This window comes from Carassius gibelio, chromosome B3 (assembly GCF_023724105.1).
Source record: "Carassius gibelio isolate Cgi1373 ecotype wild population from Czech Republic chromosome B3, carGib1.2-hapl.c, whole genome shotgun sequence".
Taxonomy (NCBI): Eukaryota; Metazoa; Chordata; class Actinopteri; order Cypriniformes; family Cyprinidae; genus Carassius; species Carassius gibelio.
In genome coordinates this window covers 51,088,012-51,104,648 of record NC_068398.1, presented here as the reverse complement: position 1 = coordinate 51,104,648, position 16,637 = coordinate 51,088,012, and the positions used below count along the sequence as shown (strand labels likewise).

At 35.9% G+C, this 16,637-nt stretch overlaps 1 protein-coding gene and 1 long non-coding RNA gene across 5 annotated transcripts; one reads left to right on the top strand and one right to left on the bottom strand.

Annotated features, from left to right (window-relative positions):
• Positions 1–881: 881 nt before the first annotated feature.
• LOC127951922 (uncharacterized) lies at positions 882–3,215 on the bottom strand. Its single transcript, XR_008152761.1, has 5 exons — positions 2,961–3,215; positions 2,614–2,672; positions 2,460–2,525; positions 1,647–1,783; positions 882–1,531 (listed from the first exon to the last, which is right to left on the bottom strand). It is a non-coding gene; the product is annotated as an uncharacterized LOC127951922 (long non-coding RNA).
• On the top strand, positions 3,152–14,467 carry LOC127951909 (uncharacterized). Of its 4 annotated transcripts, none has more exons than XM_052550053.1 (10): positions 3,152–3,192; positions 7,376–7,472; positions 7,553–7,696; positions 7,770–7,906; positions 8,010–8,146; positions 12,391–12,484; positions 12,578–12,913; positions 12,999–13,176; positions 13,308–13,429; positions 13,544–14,467. In XM_052550053.1, the coding sequence occupies exons 2-10, from the start codon at positions 7,385–7,387 to the stop codon at positions 13,856–13,858; spliced, it is 1,551 nt and encodes a 516-aa protein (XP_052406013.1). In that variant the 5' UTR covers positions 3,152–3,192; positions 7,376–7,384; the 3' UTR covers positions 13,859–14,467. The 4 variants fall into 4 exon arrangements, with proteins under 4 accessions (XP_052406013.1, XP_052406012.1, XP_052406010.1 ...); XM_052550052.1 differs by having other exon boundaries at positions 3,163–3,300; XM_052550050.1 differs by lacking the exon at positions 3,152–3,192 and adding an exon at positions 3,277–3,422.
• The last annotated feature ends 2,170 nt before the right edge of the window (positions 14,468–16,637 follow it).

Genomic DNA, 16,637 nt, shown 5'->3' with positions numbered 1-16,637 from the left:
AGGGCCTGTGTGATCAAATCTCTGTGCACCTACTTGAATGAAGATCCTGAAAAACTAGTGAATGCGTTATTTGGTGAGTTGATGAAAAAATGATATTTTAAAAAGCCATATATTCTGTACTTGGGCCGTGTTTCTTCCTATTTGCCACAACACCATGTGACATGATAGAACATAACTTTGTAAAATAACTGGACAAGGTGTTCATTTATAGGAAACTGATGGTACATTGACAAACTACTTGTGTGATTTGAACTAAACCTTTTTTTTTTTTCATATTGGTTAAGCTCTTTGGGGGCCTACTTTGCAAAAATGTGTAAACCCATACTAAAGATTTAAATTAATCTGAAATGCAGAAGAGCCAATGTTTCATTTCTTTTTTTAATATATATATATTTATATATACAGCTTAATAGGAGCACATGAGTATTTATTTTATTTTTTTTACAAAAAAAAAAGTAAATAAATACAAGCATTTCAGCATTTAACTGTGAAGAGTGCTGCTAGAAAGATGATTGTGCAGCTGGAGACAAGTATCCCAGAGTGCAGTCTGGACGATGGGGCGGGGCGACACGTTGGGGCGAAGCGACACGTGTCGCCCCACCCACCTCAGCGGTTATTGGTTTATGATTAAGATGAGCTTATTGGTGTACAGATGAGTGACGATTTTACAGCTTATTGGTATAGAGAATTATGACGCTATTGGCAGGATTGGAATGCAGAAGTAGACACCAAGATGAATAAACTTTTAATATAAATTAAAAAGTGAATATAAATGTTGTGTTTTTGCATTTATTGTTGCATTTCCACAACATCCCGTATAAATACAAAGAGTTTTGGATTACGACGAACAGAATAGAAATAAATGGTCTATTGGTCTGTTTTTATAATTACAGCTCACAGTAATTAATATGCCAACAAATATTTTTACTACAATAAATCCATGGTTACTTTTTGCAAGGAAGGAACTATACAGGTTCTAAAGAACTTGCCCAAAAACACTTGTTACTTTCTGTTATTTGTTTTCTGATGAACTGCACTACTGAAAACCTCATTAATCCTCACAATCCTGTCACAACTAAATTAAGAATCCATTATGAGCAATGCATAGCAAATCATGTTATCATCAAATATGAGAAACCTTAAAGAATGATAGACTGATGTAAATGACTGAAACCTGTTATCATGCACGTGTTTTCCATAGTTTTTTTATTAAAACATTATACACTGCAAAGTTTAACTTTAAATGACATCAATTAATACATCAAAACCAGTTGATCTCAGTCCATTCTCTATTTCCCTTCAATGAACTTAACACACAAATGTGTTTCATGCCGCAAAAAAAAAAACAGTCCTTGGAACAAAATCCTGTGTAAACAAAAGCCCAGAAGATCACCACGCCGGCCTCTTCCCTGTACCCTGGTGGGTTAAACTTGAAAAGGGCTCTGCACTGCACGCATTCCCTGATGCTGTACATCCGTCTGAACTCGTTCCGGTCAGGAGACAGGAGGACAATGCTTCCAGTTGGCCACAACTTATAGTGTAAAGACAAAATACAGGAAAGATAATAATAATAATACAAAAAAAGTTTAACGGCCTTCTACTACAAAATTCAATTGGAGAATGAGCATTAAACGGGGAAATCTTACTGTCTAGCCAGGCAAACTGTGCCGCTTTCCGAAAAACTTCGGAGCACATCCCTAAACCATCTGCAAACCAGAGAAAGTGTCAAATATGCAGAGTCACCAGCCGACAAAATAACTTCCCTGAGGATTTCCAGTGGAAGCTGTTGAATCAAAAACATACATAGGTTTATTTATACATGTATATAAAAGTTATTAAACATTTTATAAACACTGAATACAGACAACCTTTGCTTTAAAACTCTCATTAAAAACTCTATAGATTGTTGTCACAACTGCATACTCATTCTTTTATAATAACACTAATAAAATGTTAATATACACAGTACTGTGCAGAAGTATTAGGCATGTTAGTATTTTCTAATTGAAAAAAAAAAACAGTTTTAAGCCAATTATTTATATCTTTTGCTGTTGTGTGTCAGTAGGATATATTAGTTTACATTTCCACACATTCATTTTGCCATTAATTGTAATAATCCAGTGAGATATTTGTATATATTTGTATGCATGATCCACATGAAGATCTTTTACATTGAATATAAATATTTCTGTCTTATATGGTGAACAAAATCCACATTAGATCGCAAACAGAAGTTATTTAAAAAACTCGCTGCTGTCTGAAAATGAATTAAGCTGACATGTTTTTAAATGTCTTTGATGCTGATGTTAACTGATAGCTATATATGAAATAATCACAGTACTTGTACATAATACCAATTTCACATCTGAACAACTATGTAGCTGTAATAACTAAAATACCTCTGCATGTACACACATATGTAATTATTAGTTCTTAATGAATGTATGTGCACAAATAACCTGCTTTGCTGGACTCTGCCTGAAGACATGGTGAATGGTGAAGTTCCTCCCCTCAGTGGTTGAGCTCTAAAAGAACAAATGTCAAGAGGTAGGTATATTGCTAGATATAGTACAGAGTAATGTTTCATGTAGCAACATTCAAACAGCTACATACATTTGCGGAGTAAAGCTGTCCAGGAGAACAGAACACCACCACCTCCTGATCATGTCATCCTGAAAAATAATAATAATAATAATAATAAAAATAATAATAATAATATACACACAAAAATCATGCATGTCTGTTCAAATAACTTGACAAATGTGATGCCATACTCTGTAAAATCGAATGAACTAAAGCCATGTACAGAGTGTACTGTTACAATCCACAAAGAACAATAAAATTAGCAATTTATAACAATTATTAACAATAATTATTCAAATTGAACGTACCATGGATAAATAAATGATCGAACATCGCATTTCATATTATAAGATATTTACACAACCACTTTTACTCACCTCAAGCAATCAACGGAATAGCGTTATTACTCTGCTGCTGTAGTTGCCACCGTTCTGTTTGTTTCAACGCAAACTGCCCCCTGCTGGCTCGGAGAAAAATGTCAAAGGCGGGGAAAACAAATATGGGCGGGGCGACACGTGTCGCTCCGCCTCGAAGTGTCGCCCCGCCCCATCGTCCAGACTGCACTCTGGGGTTACTTGCTGGAGAGAGAGATGAGGAACTGACAGACTGGTGAGAAACATGCTAATGCTAATTATAACAACCACGCTAACACTCAAAGCTACTTCAGAAGAGAGGAGGGGTGCAGCTGGAGAGAGATGAGGAGACAAACAGATTGTGGTAAACACAACCTCCTCACTCAACAACAGACATGTTATTGCTAATGCTAACAGACAAAGAGTAACAGTTATTATAGAAGAAAGGAATGAAGCTGGAGAGAGAGATTAGGAGCTCCGAGACAGGTAAGAGAGAGACACTAACCCCCTCGCACAAAAACAGACATTTTAATGCTAATGCTAACAGACAAAGAGTAACAGCCACTGTTGGGAACATTACTTTAAAAAAGTAATTAGTTATAGTTACTCCCTACGTGTTCCAAAAAGTAACTGAGTTAGTACCTGAATTACTCTATAATAAAAGTAACTCGTTACCAGGGAAAGTAACTATTTGCGTTACTGTATATAAAAAAAAAGTTGCTACATGTCAGATATTTGTACTTTTTTTTTTCACAAGTCAGTTGAAATGAGTAGAACAGACAGGTACATAACTTTAGATATTTATTGCACGTCAACAGACAGCAAGGCTTTTATCCTGCACTTCAAGTATTATCTTTGTAAGAAAAGTGTTTTTGGCCACTAGCTTTGTAGATGCGTGTCTCACTATATGTACACATTACATGCACGTTCTTGCCTTTGACCACAATGAATTTGAAGTAGCGCTTATATCTTCACATTGAAAATGCCAACTTTTCATCGGATTGCTCCTGACTCAACATTTCTGCTGCGAAATCTCTGCGTAGCTGTTGCGTGTGTGTGTGTGTTTGGCGCCGCTGGCGCAGCCGCGTGTGCCGGCATGTGTGTAAAAACACTGGCTCTGATTGGCTACCATGAAACACATGACTCTGCCTTAGCCAATCACAACCGCTTATCTCGTCATTAACCCACCTCCCCACTCGCTGTATGAGCCAGGGGTGCGTTCGGATTACATAGTTTATTAAATCAATGCATAGGAACGCACCGCATTTAACGTTCAGTAACGTTAACGGCGTTGTAACGACGGGAAAAGTAATTAGTTAGATTACCGCGTTACTGAAAAAATAACGTCGCTACCTAACGCCGTTCTTTTAAACGCCGTTATTCCAAACACTGGTAACAGCTACAATAGAAGAAAGGAGTGAAGCTGGAGAGAGGAGCTACCAGAGAAACACAATAACTTTCTCACACAACAACAGACATGTTAATGCTAATGTTAACGGATAAAGAGTAACAGCTACTATAGAGGAAAGGAGTGAAGCTGGAGAGAGGAGCTACCAGAGAAACACACTAACCTCCTCACACAACAACAGACAAGTTAATGCTAATGCTAACAGACAAAGAGTAACAGTTATTATAGAAGAAAGGAGTGAAGCTGGAGAGAGATTAGAGGCTGCCAGACAGGTAAGAGAGAGACACTAACCTCCTCGCACAAAAACAGACATTATAATGCTAATGCTAACAGACAAAGAGTAACAGCTACTATAGAGGAGAGAAGAGGAGCTGCCAGAGAAACACACTAACCTCCTCACACGACAACAGACATGTTAATGCTAATGCTAAAAAAGAGTAACATCTACTATAGAGAGGAGTGAAACTGGAAAGGAGCTGCTAGAGAAACACACTAACCTCTTCACACAACAACAGACATGTCAATGCTAATGCTAACATGCAAAGAGTAACAGCTACTGTAGAGAGGAGTGAAGCTGGAAAGAAGCTGCTAGAGAAACACTAACCTCTTCACACAACAACTGGCAAATGCTAATGCTAACAGACAGTAACAGCTCTTATAGAGGAAGGGAATGTTCTTTTACAAGAGATTCCCACTGAAACATTTCCTTGGATCAGTCTACTTGTAGTCTGCATCCTTTTATCAATCATGTATCTTAATCCATTTCCAAAATGAAGTTAATGTCACTAGATTCTTAAATTATATTGCATCATGCCCAAATTTTGGAAAATCTGTTTTATCTCGTGCAATAGAGATTCAGCTCTGAAAAATAATAATCTATAGTAAATACTACAGTATGGTTCAAAAACACGTGTTGCTGTAATTCTACAGCTGTGGTAAACATTACTTAACTTAATACTGTAGATCTTATAAGACTTTAGGGTATATTAAACTAGAATACACTACAATTTACTGAAGTAAAAAATGAAGTATAGGTACTACAGTATTTATTACACTTAATCAGTTTACTATAGTTAATACCTACATTATGCAATAGCATTCTTTAACAAAGTGTTGTAAACATTACAATACAGTTGTGCTCATAAGTTTACATACCACGCTATTTCATATAACAGATGTTTACATATGCTCAGTGTCCTCGGTGTGATAATATTAATCTCAAAATCATACAGTTACTTTTGGAAAAGGTTCAAATATATAATAAAAATTAATTTCTACATTAGATTTAGTACTATCTTATCAATGATGACTAGTTTCCAAGTTGATGTCCACATGGCAGAAATGTACAGTAGAGTAAAGTCATGGTTAAACGTACTATAAACACTATTTACAGCAATAAACTTAAACTGCAACCAGACTTACAAGGTTAACCATTTTTTATTGTATTCTGGCATCCTCTGAGGGGTTCACATCATCTCTTCTCAGGTGCTCGTCATCTCAGGTCTTTGTATAGGCAGCAAATTAAAGCCTGTGTATTTCCTAGTTACCTAAGAATGTCAATCCTGTGGCAGAAACAGAAGCAAATAGAGATAAAATTTGTCAAAATCATTTTTTTTTTGCTTGACTTATTCAGCAGCTGTGTTCAACCCAAGCAAAAGAATGATGATGTGCAATTGATCAGATATACATAACTGCAGTACAGGGTCATCAAATATTAAAGATTTAAACGGAGATTGTCAGAACCAACACCGACCAAATTGTTAACTGGGTGGAGACAAAAATGGTACCTACTAACCTTAATACACACTGATTGACAGAAGAAATTTAACCTTTAATGGAAAACCCCCACTTGAGCCGTGTGCAGGTGTACAAAAGTACCTACAAAGGTGCCAGGAGATTGGGAGGTCATCAAGAACAAGCTGAATTTCCTTTTTATAAATGCCCTATGGTAAGGGTTTACTTTTATTGGACCTTAGGGAGTGTGGTAGAGGAACTAAATGAATAACTGCCTTAACTTAAACAATAACACGCAATTTTCATGATCCCTTTTATTTGTTTCAATCATTAACATTTTTCACATTGTGCAAGGGGTATGTAAACTTATGAGCACAACTGCATAGACAACATATTCCAATATTCTTTAGTTTACATATGGGAATAAATATATAATGAGAAAAAAACTTATTCTGTATTAAGTTGTAATATCATTTTGATTTTCAAAGTTGTTCATGTTATAGTTTTTGGGTCCAAACTGAGGTTTGTTTGCGTCATCAAACCAGCAGCTGTGTACTCCGTTGCTTATTAACAATGGTGGAGGGGGGAAAAAAACAGCGCTGCTCTCCTCAAAGTTTTATTTTGAACTGTTGGTTGTGTTTTCAAAGCTTTGTAACATAAGGCACTTGTGTCTATCTGCCATGAATATACTGCAAATGCTCTAAATAAATGCAGAAGGCCAGAAGAAATTAGACATACATCTCTCTGCCTGAAGTGGGTCAGCCACACTCATGAGTAAATGAGTGAGTTAAATGCACAATCAAGCACACATTTTTATTAAATAATACACCATTAATAACAATTCAACTTCAACAATTTGGTACGTTTACATTTATTTCAGCAACAAACCGTTCCATAGTTCACTTGAACTGTACCCCAGACCATCTTTTTTAAGCAGACTTAGGTACAGTTTGTGGGTGCACAACTAAGTTCACTAGACAGCATTCACATCATCAAAATATAACATTTTGATTGACATCAGTCAAACCTGAGTGTCCACCAAAAGTGCTAGAGTAAAAGCACACTTACATATTTTAATCATTCAATTTAATTTTACAATTGTTGGAAAATCTTCCAAAAAATGTTGCATAAGCAATGTATCTATAAAAGCTTTTAGAAAATTTGCATAGAGTTGTGTTGTATTTATTTATTTTATTTTTTTTAGCAAACCTATCTAAATGACTTGTATGCAATGTTTATGTACATAGTCTTTAATGATTAATGATTTAATTAAAAAAAAATTTTTTTGGATTCTCAGATTGGAAACATGCTGCTGATCAAAGTTAGTTATCAGAACTGCAAGAAATTTATCAGGCTTCAGGATGGATTCATTTTTGAAGACTTTGTTGATGAAGGTGGGTTTTTTTGTTGTTGTTTTTTATACTTCATTGGTTTGTTGTTTCTTTTTCATACATGAAATGCTGTCTATGTTTAGTCCACTATAGGTTTGGCTTACCACCTGAGACAAGTTTTCATATTTATGATGACACTGAAACTGAGATAGATGAGGACATTTTACAAGATGTGCTCAATGCGAGACCTGATACATCGCTCATTATTGTTAAAAGAGAGAATGAAGGTACAGTGTGGCATTGCATTCCTGTTGTGTAACAAATACACTATTCATGTTTTAATTAGCTTTTGTGTTTCAGAAATGTTTTCAGATGCAACAAGCAGCTCTTGGACTGACATTTTGTCACTTAATCATTCATCATATGAACTTGACCAAATGACAGAACACGTTTACAAGAAATCTAAGACAAATGATGCAGAAGCTGAGGCAAAAGAGGTTACTTGTACATTTAAATTTAAAATTTTTTTTTTTATTACAATAAGTTAGTACAATTTTGATATATAATGTGTTGTTGTTTTTTTTCTTTGTGTTTTTGAAGATGGTCCGTAGTGCCCTAAAGCAGACAAGTGGCGGAGATGCTGTCCTTGCTGAATACAGTTCCAAAAATACACTTTCAAGTGAAATGAGACGACTCCTAGTCAACATTTTGGTTGGACATATGGTGGAAATGCATGGGTAAAACTGCTTTTATTTGCTCTTAAATACTCATAGGCATGACAGCTTAACACAAAAATTACAAAGTGAAGCCAGCATCACAATAGAGTTAGCTTCTTATAGAATGAAGCAAGTCGCTCCCAGGCACACAGGAAATATGGCAAAGGGAAGAGGCGTTACAGTCATACCCCAAGGTGTTCCCTTTTGAGGGGACTTGTGTTATGTTGTATTATAACACTTTATGGAACAAAATACCCACTACAACATAATGACAAAATATCTGTCCTAATGCAACCCTCTACGGACATCTTGGCAATTGAATCTCCATTGGCTAGTACATTTTTTAGTTTACTAAAATTAAAACTACTGCCCTTTCAATTTTTTTCAACCAAAGTACTCGATTTATGTAAAGTAAAATAGTTAACTTTTTTTATAATTCTACTTTATAACTACCAGATAACAATAGATCTAACCGTCTCATCTTCACCAGGATGAAAAAAAGGGTTTTAAAGTTTGTTGTTTTGCAGACCATCACAGTTATATATGACATGAGAATAAGGCCTGAAGTTAGGAAAAACATTTTAAGGAAAATATAATTATATTCCCATAATTATTTTTTCCTTGTCAAACCTGTCTATGGTTTAAAAACACATCTGGTTAAATGCCCCCAGAGGGCATCACTTCCACCTTTGATAATTACTGCAGTTAACATCTCTGACCATCACATCCTTTATTTTTCCCCCCAGATGTAATCTATCTTATGTTATGTTGTTGAACAAAAATATTTGGACTTTATTTTAAAAAATTGACCTTAAATTAGCACTAGCAAGCTTATTAGCTAGACACATAGCATTAGCTAACAATATTTACTTATTTCCAGTGTGGTTATGAATAAACATTCATATCTGTCTACTCGGCTAGTTAATTCAAACAATATAAAAATGTGTACTGTTGATAATATAAAAACAGACGTCACATAGGGGTAAATGCGTAGTTTAATAAAATGCGGCAGCAGGGAATTTGAATGTGCATGAGTTATTTTATTTAATCTGTTTTATTTTAATGTTTCTTACTTTTTCTTTTTTACCTAAAGCATAAAGACACTGATTGAAGAGTCTGTATTGTCTGCATTCAAGCATTTCAGTGGGCTTAAATAGATTACATTTTACAGCAGATTAAGGTCACAATCAACTGACCTTAATATCATTTTCAGTTACAAAAATGAATCTTATATTTCGACATTAATAACTAAGCAGTACCAGACGAGCACGCTCACCGTTCTCACTTGTGTATTCAGTTCACTGGAGACTCACACTAAAGCCGTGTTTCCACCGCAGGAACTTTACCCAGGAACTAGGGACTTTGGCCCGGTACTTGGTGTGTTTCCACCGCAGGAACCAGGAACTAAATAAAGTTCCGGGTAAAAAAAATGCCCCTCAGAAAGTCTCTGCTGGCGAGGTAGTACTTTTTTAAAGTTCAGGAACTTTCGGGGGCGGGACTTTGGCGCTAAACATCCTGATTGGTTGAGTTCACGCAGCATTGGTTGAGTTCAACCACCATTTATTCGGATCAACATTTTCAAAATATTACTGTTATTGTGTCATGAAATGTAATTTTAAAAGTATTTCAGGTGAGAATGTAGTTGTTTAAAATTCAAATCTGATGTTTATTTATAAAGACAGCGCCTATTTAAAAATGTGTTTCGCCGATCTCGTAGACGGTGAGCTCCACTCGATCAGCGGGAGATCAGTCCTCATGTATCCACCGAGAAGCAGCCTCAGCTTGGATAGACCTTCTGATATGTGCCGCTGGCTCTGATGTCTCTTTAGTGGTTAAACATAAAATATAATTCAGCTGCGGGGTAAATCTAACAGGTTTTCTCTGGTCTGTATTCAATTTATCTATATGTTAAAATGAAAATAAAAAAGGCAAATTTATATAATATTTTGTTTCATTGTAATGGCTGTATATAACGTTACACATATCCCTGAACTAAGTACATTTCTGCAGCTGTTATTATGTTTAAATGAAAACGAAAGGAGGCAGTGGTATTTTATATCCTATTTCGTGTTATTGTATATATACTGAGGGGAAAATTGCTTTAGCCAAAGCCATCTGAGTTAACGCAGCATTGGTTGAGTTCAACCACCATTTATTTGGATCATTTTCAAATATTACTGTTATTGTGTCATGAAATGTAATTTTAAAAGTATTTCAGGCGAGAATGTAGTTGTGTAAAACTCAAATCTGTGGTTTCTTTATAAAGACAGCGCCTATTTAAAAAACGTGTTTCGCCGATCTCCGCGACGGAGAGCTCCTCTCGATCAGCGGGAGCTCAGTCCTCATGTATCCGCAGAGAGCAGCCTCTCCTGGGATAGACCTTCTGATATGTGCCGCTGGCTCTGATGTGTCTTTAGTGGTTAAACATAAAATATAATTGAGCTGCGGGGTAGATCTAACAGGTTTTCTTTGGTCTGTATTCAATTTATCTATATGTTAAAATGAAAATAAAAAAGGCAAATTTATATAATATTTCTTTTCATTGTAATGGCTGCATATACACATATCTCTGAACTAAGTACATTTCTGCAGCTGTTATTATGCTTAAATGAAAACGAAAGGAGGCAGTGGTATTTTATATCATATTGCGTTTTATTGTAAATATACAGTAGGGAAAATTGCAGTAGCCAAGACGAGCTTTTATATATATATATATATATAGTTACGCTGCTGTTTATAGATTTACCAGACTTGCGTAGTTGCAGACATCGCACTCCCCAGTCGAATGCACAAAGTCTGAACTAACTACCGATGATGCACGTCCAAAATCAGCATACTTTTTTATTTTATTTTTTTTTTATCAGCGGTATTTTGTATTGAGAAACGCGCGCGGACCTACGTCACCATTCATTTGCCTAATCTTCCCGGTACTTTACACCGCGGTGGAAACGCAGAAAGCAACAGGTCTGGGGGGAAAAAAAGTTCCTGGTAAAAATGTTCCGGGTAATTTCGGTGGAAACGCGGCATAAACTGTTAATTAGAATCAGTGAGTTGTCGACTCTAGAACAGCTGCATTCGGATCATTCTAATTCATAAACGAATCGATTGGTTCGATTTGCGATCCGATTTAGAAGGCTCATTGAAAAGAATCGGTTAGTCAATGAATCATATATTGTTTGTTTGTTTGTAAAATGGTACTGCTTTTTAGATATCTGAAAGTACACTCTTAACATCAGTCAGTCAAGCATTATAATATGATATTATGGTAATCAGGTATTATTTAATGACAGAACTTTATTCATTAGAATTAAAATTAGGTGCCATGTATAAATGCTTAGACATTGTAACTGAATTTAGGACTGGTAGAGTTGCTTTTTTGGTCATTTAGTGTTTCTGTAAAAAAAAAAAGGCGAAAAAACTTAATAATACTGATAAAATGATTATGATGATAATAATAATATTAATTTTCCACTAATAAGAACAGTAAAAAAAAAGAATAAAAAAAAGGCAAAATAGGGACAATAATATGTGAGCACCAGCCAGTAAGATTGCCATTTGTGCATTAGTTTTTATTTATTTATTTATATATTTTTGTTTAATTAGTTTATTTGTCAGCGACAATGTACAAAATACATTAATGTTATGAAAAGATGTTTTGTACCCGAGTTAGCAAATGCTAATTTCCATCTGCAGTCCCGGGCAGTTGCACACAATATTAAAGCATAGTCAAAAACATTTACTTCAGTATTACATTTGTTAAACCTTAAGTGTTCTGATGCTGACACAGCTGGTTATCGAGGATGTATTTCTTTATGTTTCGAGAGAAATTATTCAGATCTACAGACAACTTTAGACTGAGTTGATTCCATTGTTTAATGGTTTCAAATGAAAAGGCTGTCTGTGCAAAGGTAGAGGATCTCTTCGGGATAGCACAATTTCTGTGAGCAGTGGAGCGGGATATTCGGTCCATTTATTCAGAATAAAGTTTTATGATTATTTGTTTGTGAAAGTGCAAGGGTTAATGCTAGGCCAAACCGGTATTGGTATGCTTTGCCCCCGAGAGCGAACATCAGGAACTTCCTGTCTGGCAGAAAAATGCAGATACGGAAATAAACATCCTTTTGATCTATAGTGAGAAACCAGTCCTCTGGCTTGATATGACTTTCCAAATTGTTTTTGCCATTTGTATACCGGCTGGCATGTTTGGTTTGTACAAGTGATTGTTGTGTTTTTGCTTATGTATAATTTATGTCTTGGCTTTTAAGGAGAATTCCTTCAAGAAACCAGAAGGAGAAGTATGCTCTAGGTGTTGTGACACTTTTTCCATCACTTAAGGATCCATTTTCAAAAAAAGGCCATGTGAGTATCCTTAACTTGTGTATTGTATATTGTAGCTGTCTAGATTGTCCCTGTGAATAATGAACCTTGTAATGATTTTGCGAAATGCCTTAGGAACATTTTTATGATGCAGACAGTGGGACTGGATACATTGCATGGCGACTTAAGACTGTTCAGAGGAACGCCAAGAAGCGCAATAAGCCTAGCATCTCCAAAAGAAGTGAGACTGTTTTGAGTGGACCTTCTAGGAACAGATGTTCCAGCTCTGAGAAGCAGGATGAGGATACTTTAAGAGAGGCAATTGCCTTTCTTACCCATTCCACAAATGAATCACAAATCATACTCAAAATGAGGGAGACTTTTCACTATAGGCATAGGCTTGTTCATGACCCAAACAAGACGGCAGACGTTCTGAAGACCTTTCCTTCATTTCTAAACACAAAGGGACTTGTAAGTTTGGAGATTCAAACAGCTTATTCAAAGAATAATAAGCAACATTATGAATTCTTATTTATTGTTTTTATTATTATTAAAGGTGAATCAAGACTTCTCACTACTCTTCAGTCCTGAAACATCGTCAAAGTTGCTTGAAATGTGGGATACCACTTTTAAGCCAAAAATCATTGAAGAAGCCATTGGCTTAACTTCAACTGCTGTTGTGCGCTCACTTCTTCTGTCAGCAAATAACCAGCGAGATAGTGAACATTGTCCTGGTAAGATGTTATTTTCTCAACTTCATTTATTTGTGTATTCCTTTAAATTGTAAGTAGCCACAAAGCATAAGTGATGCCTTCACAAAAACATTATATGGATAAAGTATTTGTCAATTATATCTGAATTTTAGATTGGGACAGTGACATGGCAACATTGCTTTTGCTGCTCCATCTACTTCCACCAACACCTGGAAAGAAGGTCTCAAAAATCAGTGCATCAGATGCCATAAACAGGCTTGTGGTTTATCAGAAGGTAATAAGACTAAGAATGTGACTGCTTTAAATCTTCCTGAATTTACTAAGTTTTTCTTTTTTCATTATTATGTGACTGCATCTTGTAGAATGTTTTTCATCTGTCTATTTGTAGTCTCGTACCAGCCTTGAACAACATCTTCAGCAACGAGAAGGAAGACACCCATACCTCCTTGCTGTTGGCAGGAACCGCAACCAGATTGAGCAATTCTACATAGCTCTCGATAAGAATCTCATACCCTGTCAGACGAATACTTCTCTTGGTGCATTTGATGAGCTATTTAAAGCACACTTTGTTTTTAATTTAGCGTATGATGAGGCACTCCTTCATTTTTACACTTTCATTCAGACAACAATCTACATGGTTGATGTAGGGAAAACCAAGGAGTCACCAAGAGTTAAGGAGCTGAGAGCAAAATTACTGAATTAACCATATATGTTTTAAATGCTAAATAATATTTTGTGACTCGGTAGCAACAGTTTGGGTCTGAATTATAATCAAACTTTCTGTCTTGTTAAGAATACCCTGTTATTTTTTGGTGATGTGGTGCCACAAGACAACAGAAACTGGAATTTGTTGCGAAAAATCAACGTTGTCTTTTCTCCAGGGATCTCTGATGGACTGTATCTCTTAGATATAAGAGCACCACCAGCTTTTTTTTATTTTTATTTTGTACACCAATCAACATGAAAAAACCTTAACACCATTTCATGGTCCAAAACAAAAGTTTTTTTTAAATGTTAATGAGTCAAACTGACAGAGTGGACATTGGATGTTTTCTAGAAGTTTGGTAATTTTACCAAGTTTCTTGCCAAGAAACATCCAATGTCCACTGTATGTCAGTTTGACTCATTAACAAATAACACAAAGAATATGGGCCAATGTGTTTAATACTGAAAATCAAGATGGTGGTAAAAAATTGTGATCACTTAAAATTCCTGTGCATACAAATATATGTTCCATTAATTAGGTTAGAATTGTTTCCGTTGAATACAAAGTTGGGCTAATTGTATATAATGAGTAAAAGAATGACATTTCCGTATTGTCCAAAATTTATTGCTGAGTGTATATTATATGTTCTTGTTCAGCTTGTCTCTGATGTCAGTGAACCCCACCATGTCTCTATAGTAGGCAGCTGTGAGGACTATTGAAAATTATTCAATGGTTAGCCATCCTAGATGTATATGACCTTCGGACAAACACAATCAGAGTTTATATATATATTAGGGGTGGCACGGTTTATTTACGGAATAAATGACAGCTCATATTCCAGCATACGGCATTCACATTGAACAAGAGTGAATGGTTTGTCCAGGTTTTTTTTTTTTTCCTATCGCTGTTGTCTGGGAATCCAGAATGCGCATCCATCAACAGAAACATATATTAGTTGAACCCAGTTTGTTTTGCGTGCTATTTATAGCAAACCATATTAGATATGCTTTGTCAGATTTACCGTAATTCCTCAAATAAAAGCCGGGGCATTTATTTACCTGAACTGCAGAAGGTAACAGGCTTTTATTTGAAGCAGGCTTTTATTTCTAATTCCATCTGTTTGATAAGTAATTGATTTTAAATTACCAGTTTTAAATTAAAAGCAATAGCATTCCAGTAGACAGAGATCATAACATTAGCATCAGTTCAGAATCAATCACCAAAATAATTAGTTTGGTTCAGACACACTGTGTGTCAGTCTGCTTCACGCTGAATCACACATGCACAGTATCATCAGCTCCTCGGTTCTCGAATCAGACGGGTCTGACAGAAATGGATCTCGGTTCAGTGTACTGGTGATCCGAAAACCGATTCAACTGGTTCTTGACTCAAGAATGAGAAATGCTCTGGCAGTGGGTGTTTACATTCGTTATCTGGCACTGCTACACAAATTTTCCCCCCGCCTTTAAGACTGGCCTTTATTTGTCCGTGTTGACCACACCCCTGGCCACTATAAGAGGCCCGGCGTTTATTTGACTACCGGTTTTTATTTGAGGAATTACGTTAACTTGGACCGCGGTCCCAGCGCGTGCCGAACTGTGTGGGGTGAGCCGAACAGCGGACAGTGCCACCCCTAATATATATACACCCTGGCTCTTACGAGCATTATAATAACAATGAATGGCTGCCATGAATTTGAAGCCCAAAAAAGTGCTTCCATCCATCAAGAAATCAATGCACATGGATCCACGAAGGATAACAAAGGCCTTCTGAAGCAAATCATTTTGTTTTCGTAAGAAAAAGTTAAATTTTTAAAACTATCTAAACTGAAATTACTGACTTCCAGTGGACAGTTGAACAGTGGACAGTGGAATCGGGTTTGTATATGTTAAGGCTAGAGCACCCTCACTGATTTCAGAAGCACCCCCAGTGATTTGATTCAGGAACTGCGCCTTCCTGTTACTAGAGTTTATAACTTATATAAATATATATATATATATATATATATATAAATTATTTTTTTTTCTCTGGATATCACTATCAAGTTGCAGTCGGCTCTTCATCTCCAACATACAAGTTAAAAAAAAAAAAAAAAATAGGCTAATTAAAGAAAATGACAAGATTTACACGTGCCAAACATTGAATATCTTGGACAAACATATATATGTACTGATTGCCAACATTCATTCTGATTAGCTCCTGTATTTGCATTCATGTTTCTGTGAGCATGCATGCATATGTGTGTGTGCATGCATATGTGTCATTGTGTCTAGGGGTGTAGTATAACTTAAAAAAATAAAAAAATTATATTAATAGAAACCATAACAATAATGATAGGCTAATGAAAAAATTATTTCATTAAGATTGGGAAAAGGTGGAGTACAATGAAGAAGGCAATTAATAATTACAATATTAATAATAGTATTAAATTATAAATGAATAAATAGTTAATAATTATTGGGGTTGCCTCCAATCCCATTGTGGTTAAAACATACCTCAACTTATTCTGCAGCCCATGTCATGCCACAGAGGCTGTGGGGCAACCATAGATTGTGAAAAACCAGGTTTCTAAAGAGCTTTTTTAAAGGTCAAATTGGGCAGCCAGCCATTGCCATCTTGGCAGCGCATTACTCCCGGATAATCGAAAATGGGTAAAGTGGGGGGTGGCAGCTAGTTGTTGAAACCATGTCCACCTACAGTAGTTGGCCTTCCAGAATTAGCTTTTTACTGCTGCAAGTGCCGACGCGTTTGCAAAGCGTGATGGCACCTGCACTTT

Coding starts and splice junctions, on each gene's coding strand:
- LOC127951909 (XM_052550053.1), top strand. CDS start 7,385: ATGCTGCTGATCAAAGTTAGTTATCAGAACTGCAAGAAATTTATCAGG. Junction 7,473..7,552: donor TGAAGACTTTGTTGATGAAG/GTGGGTTTTTTT, acceptor GTCTATGTTTAG/TCCACTATAGGTTTGGCTTA. Junction 7,697..7,769: donor TGTTAAAAGAGAGAATGAAG/GTACAGTGTGGC, acceptor TTTGTGTTTCAG/AAATGTTTTCAGATGCAACA.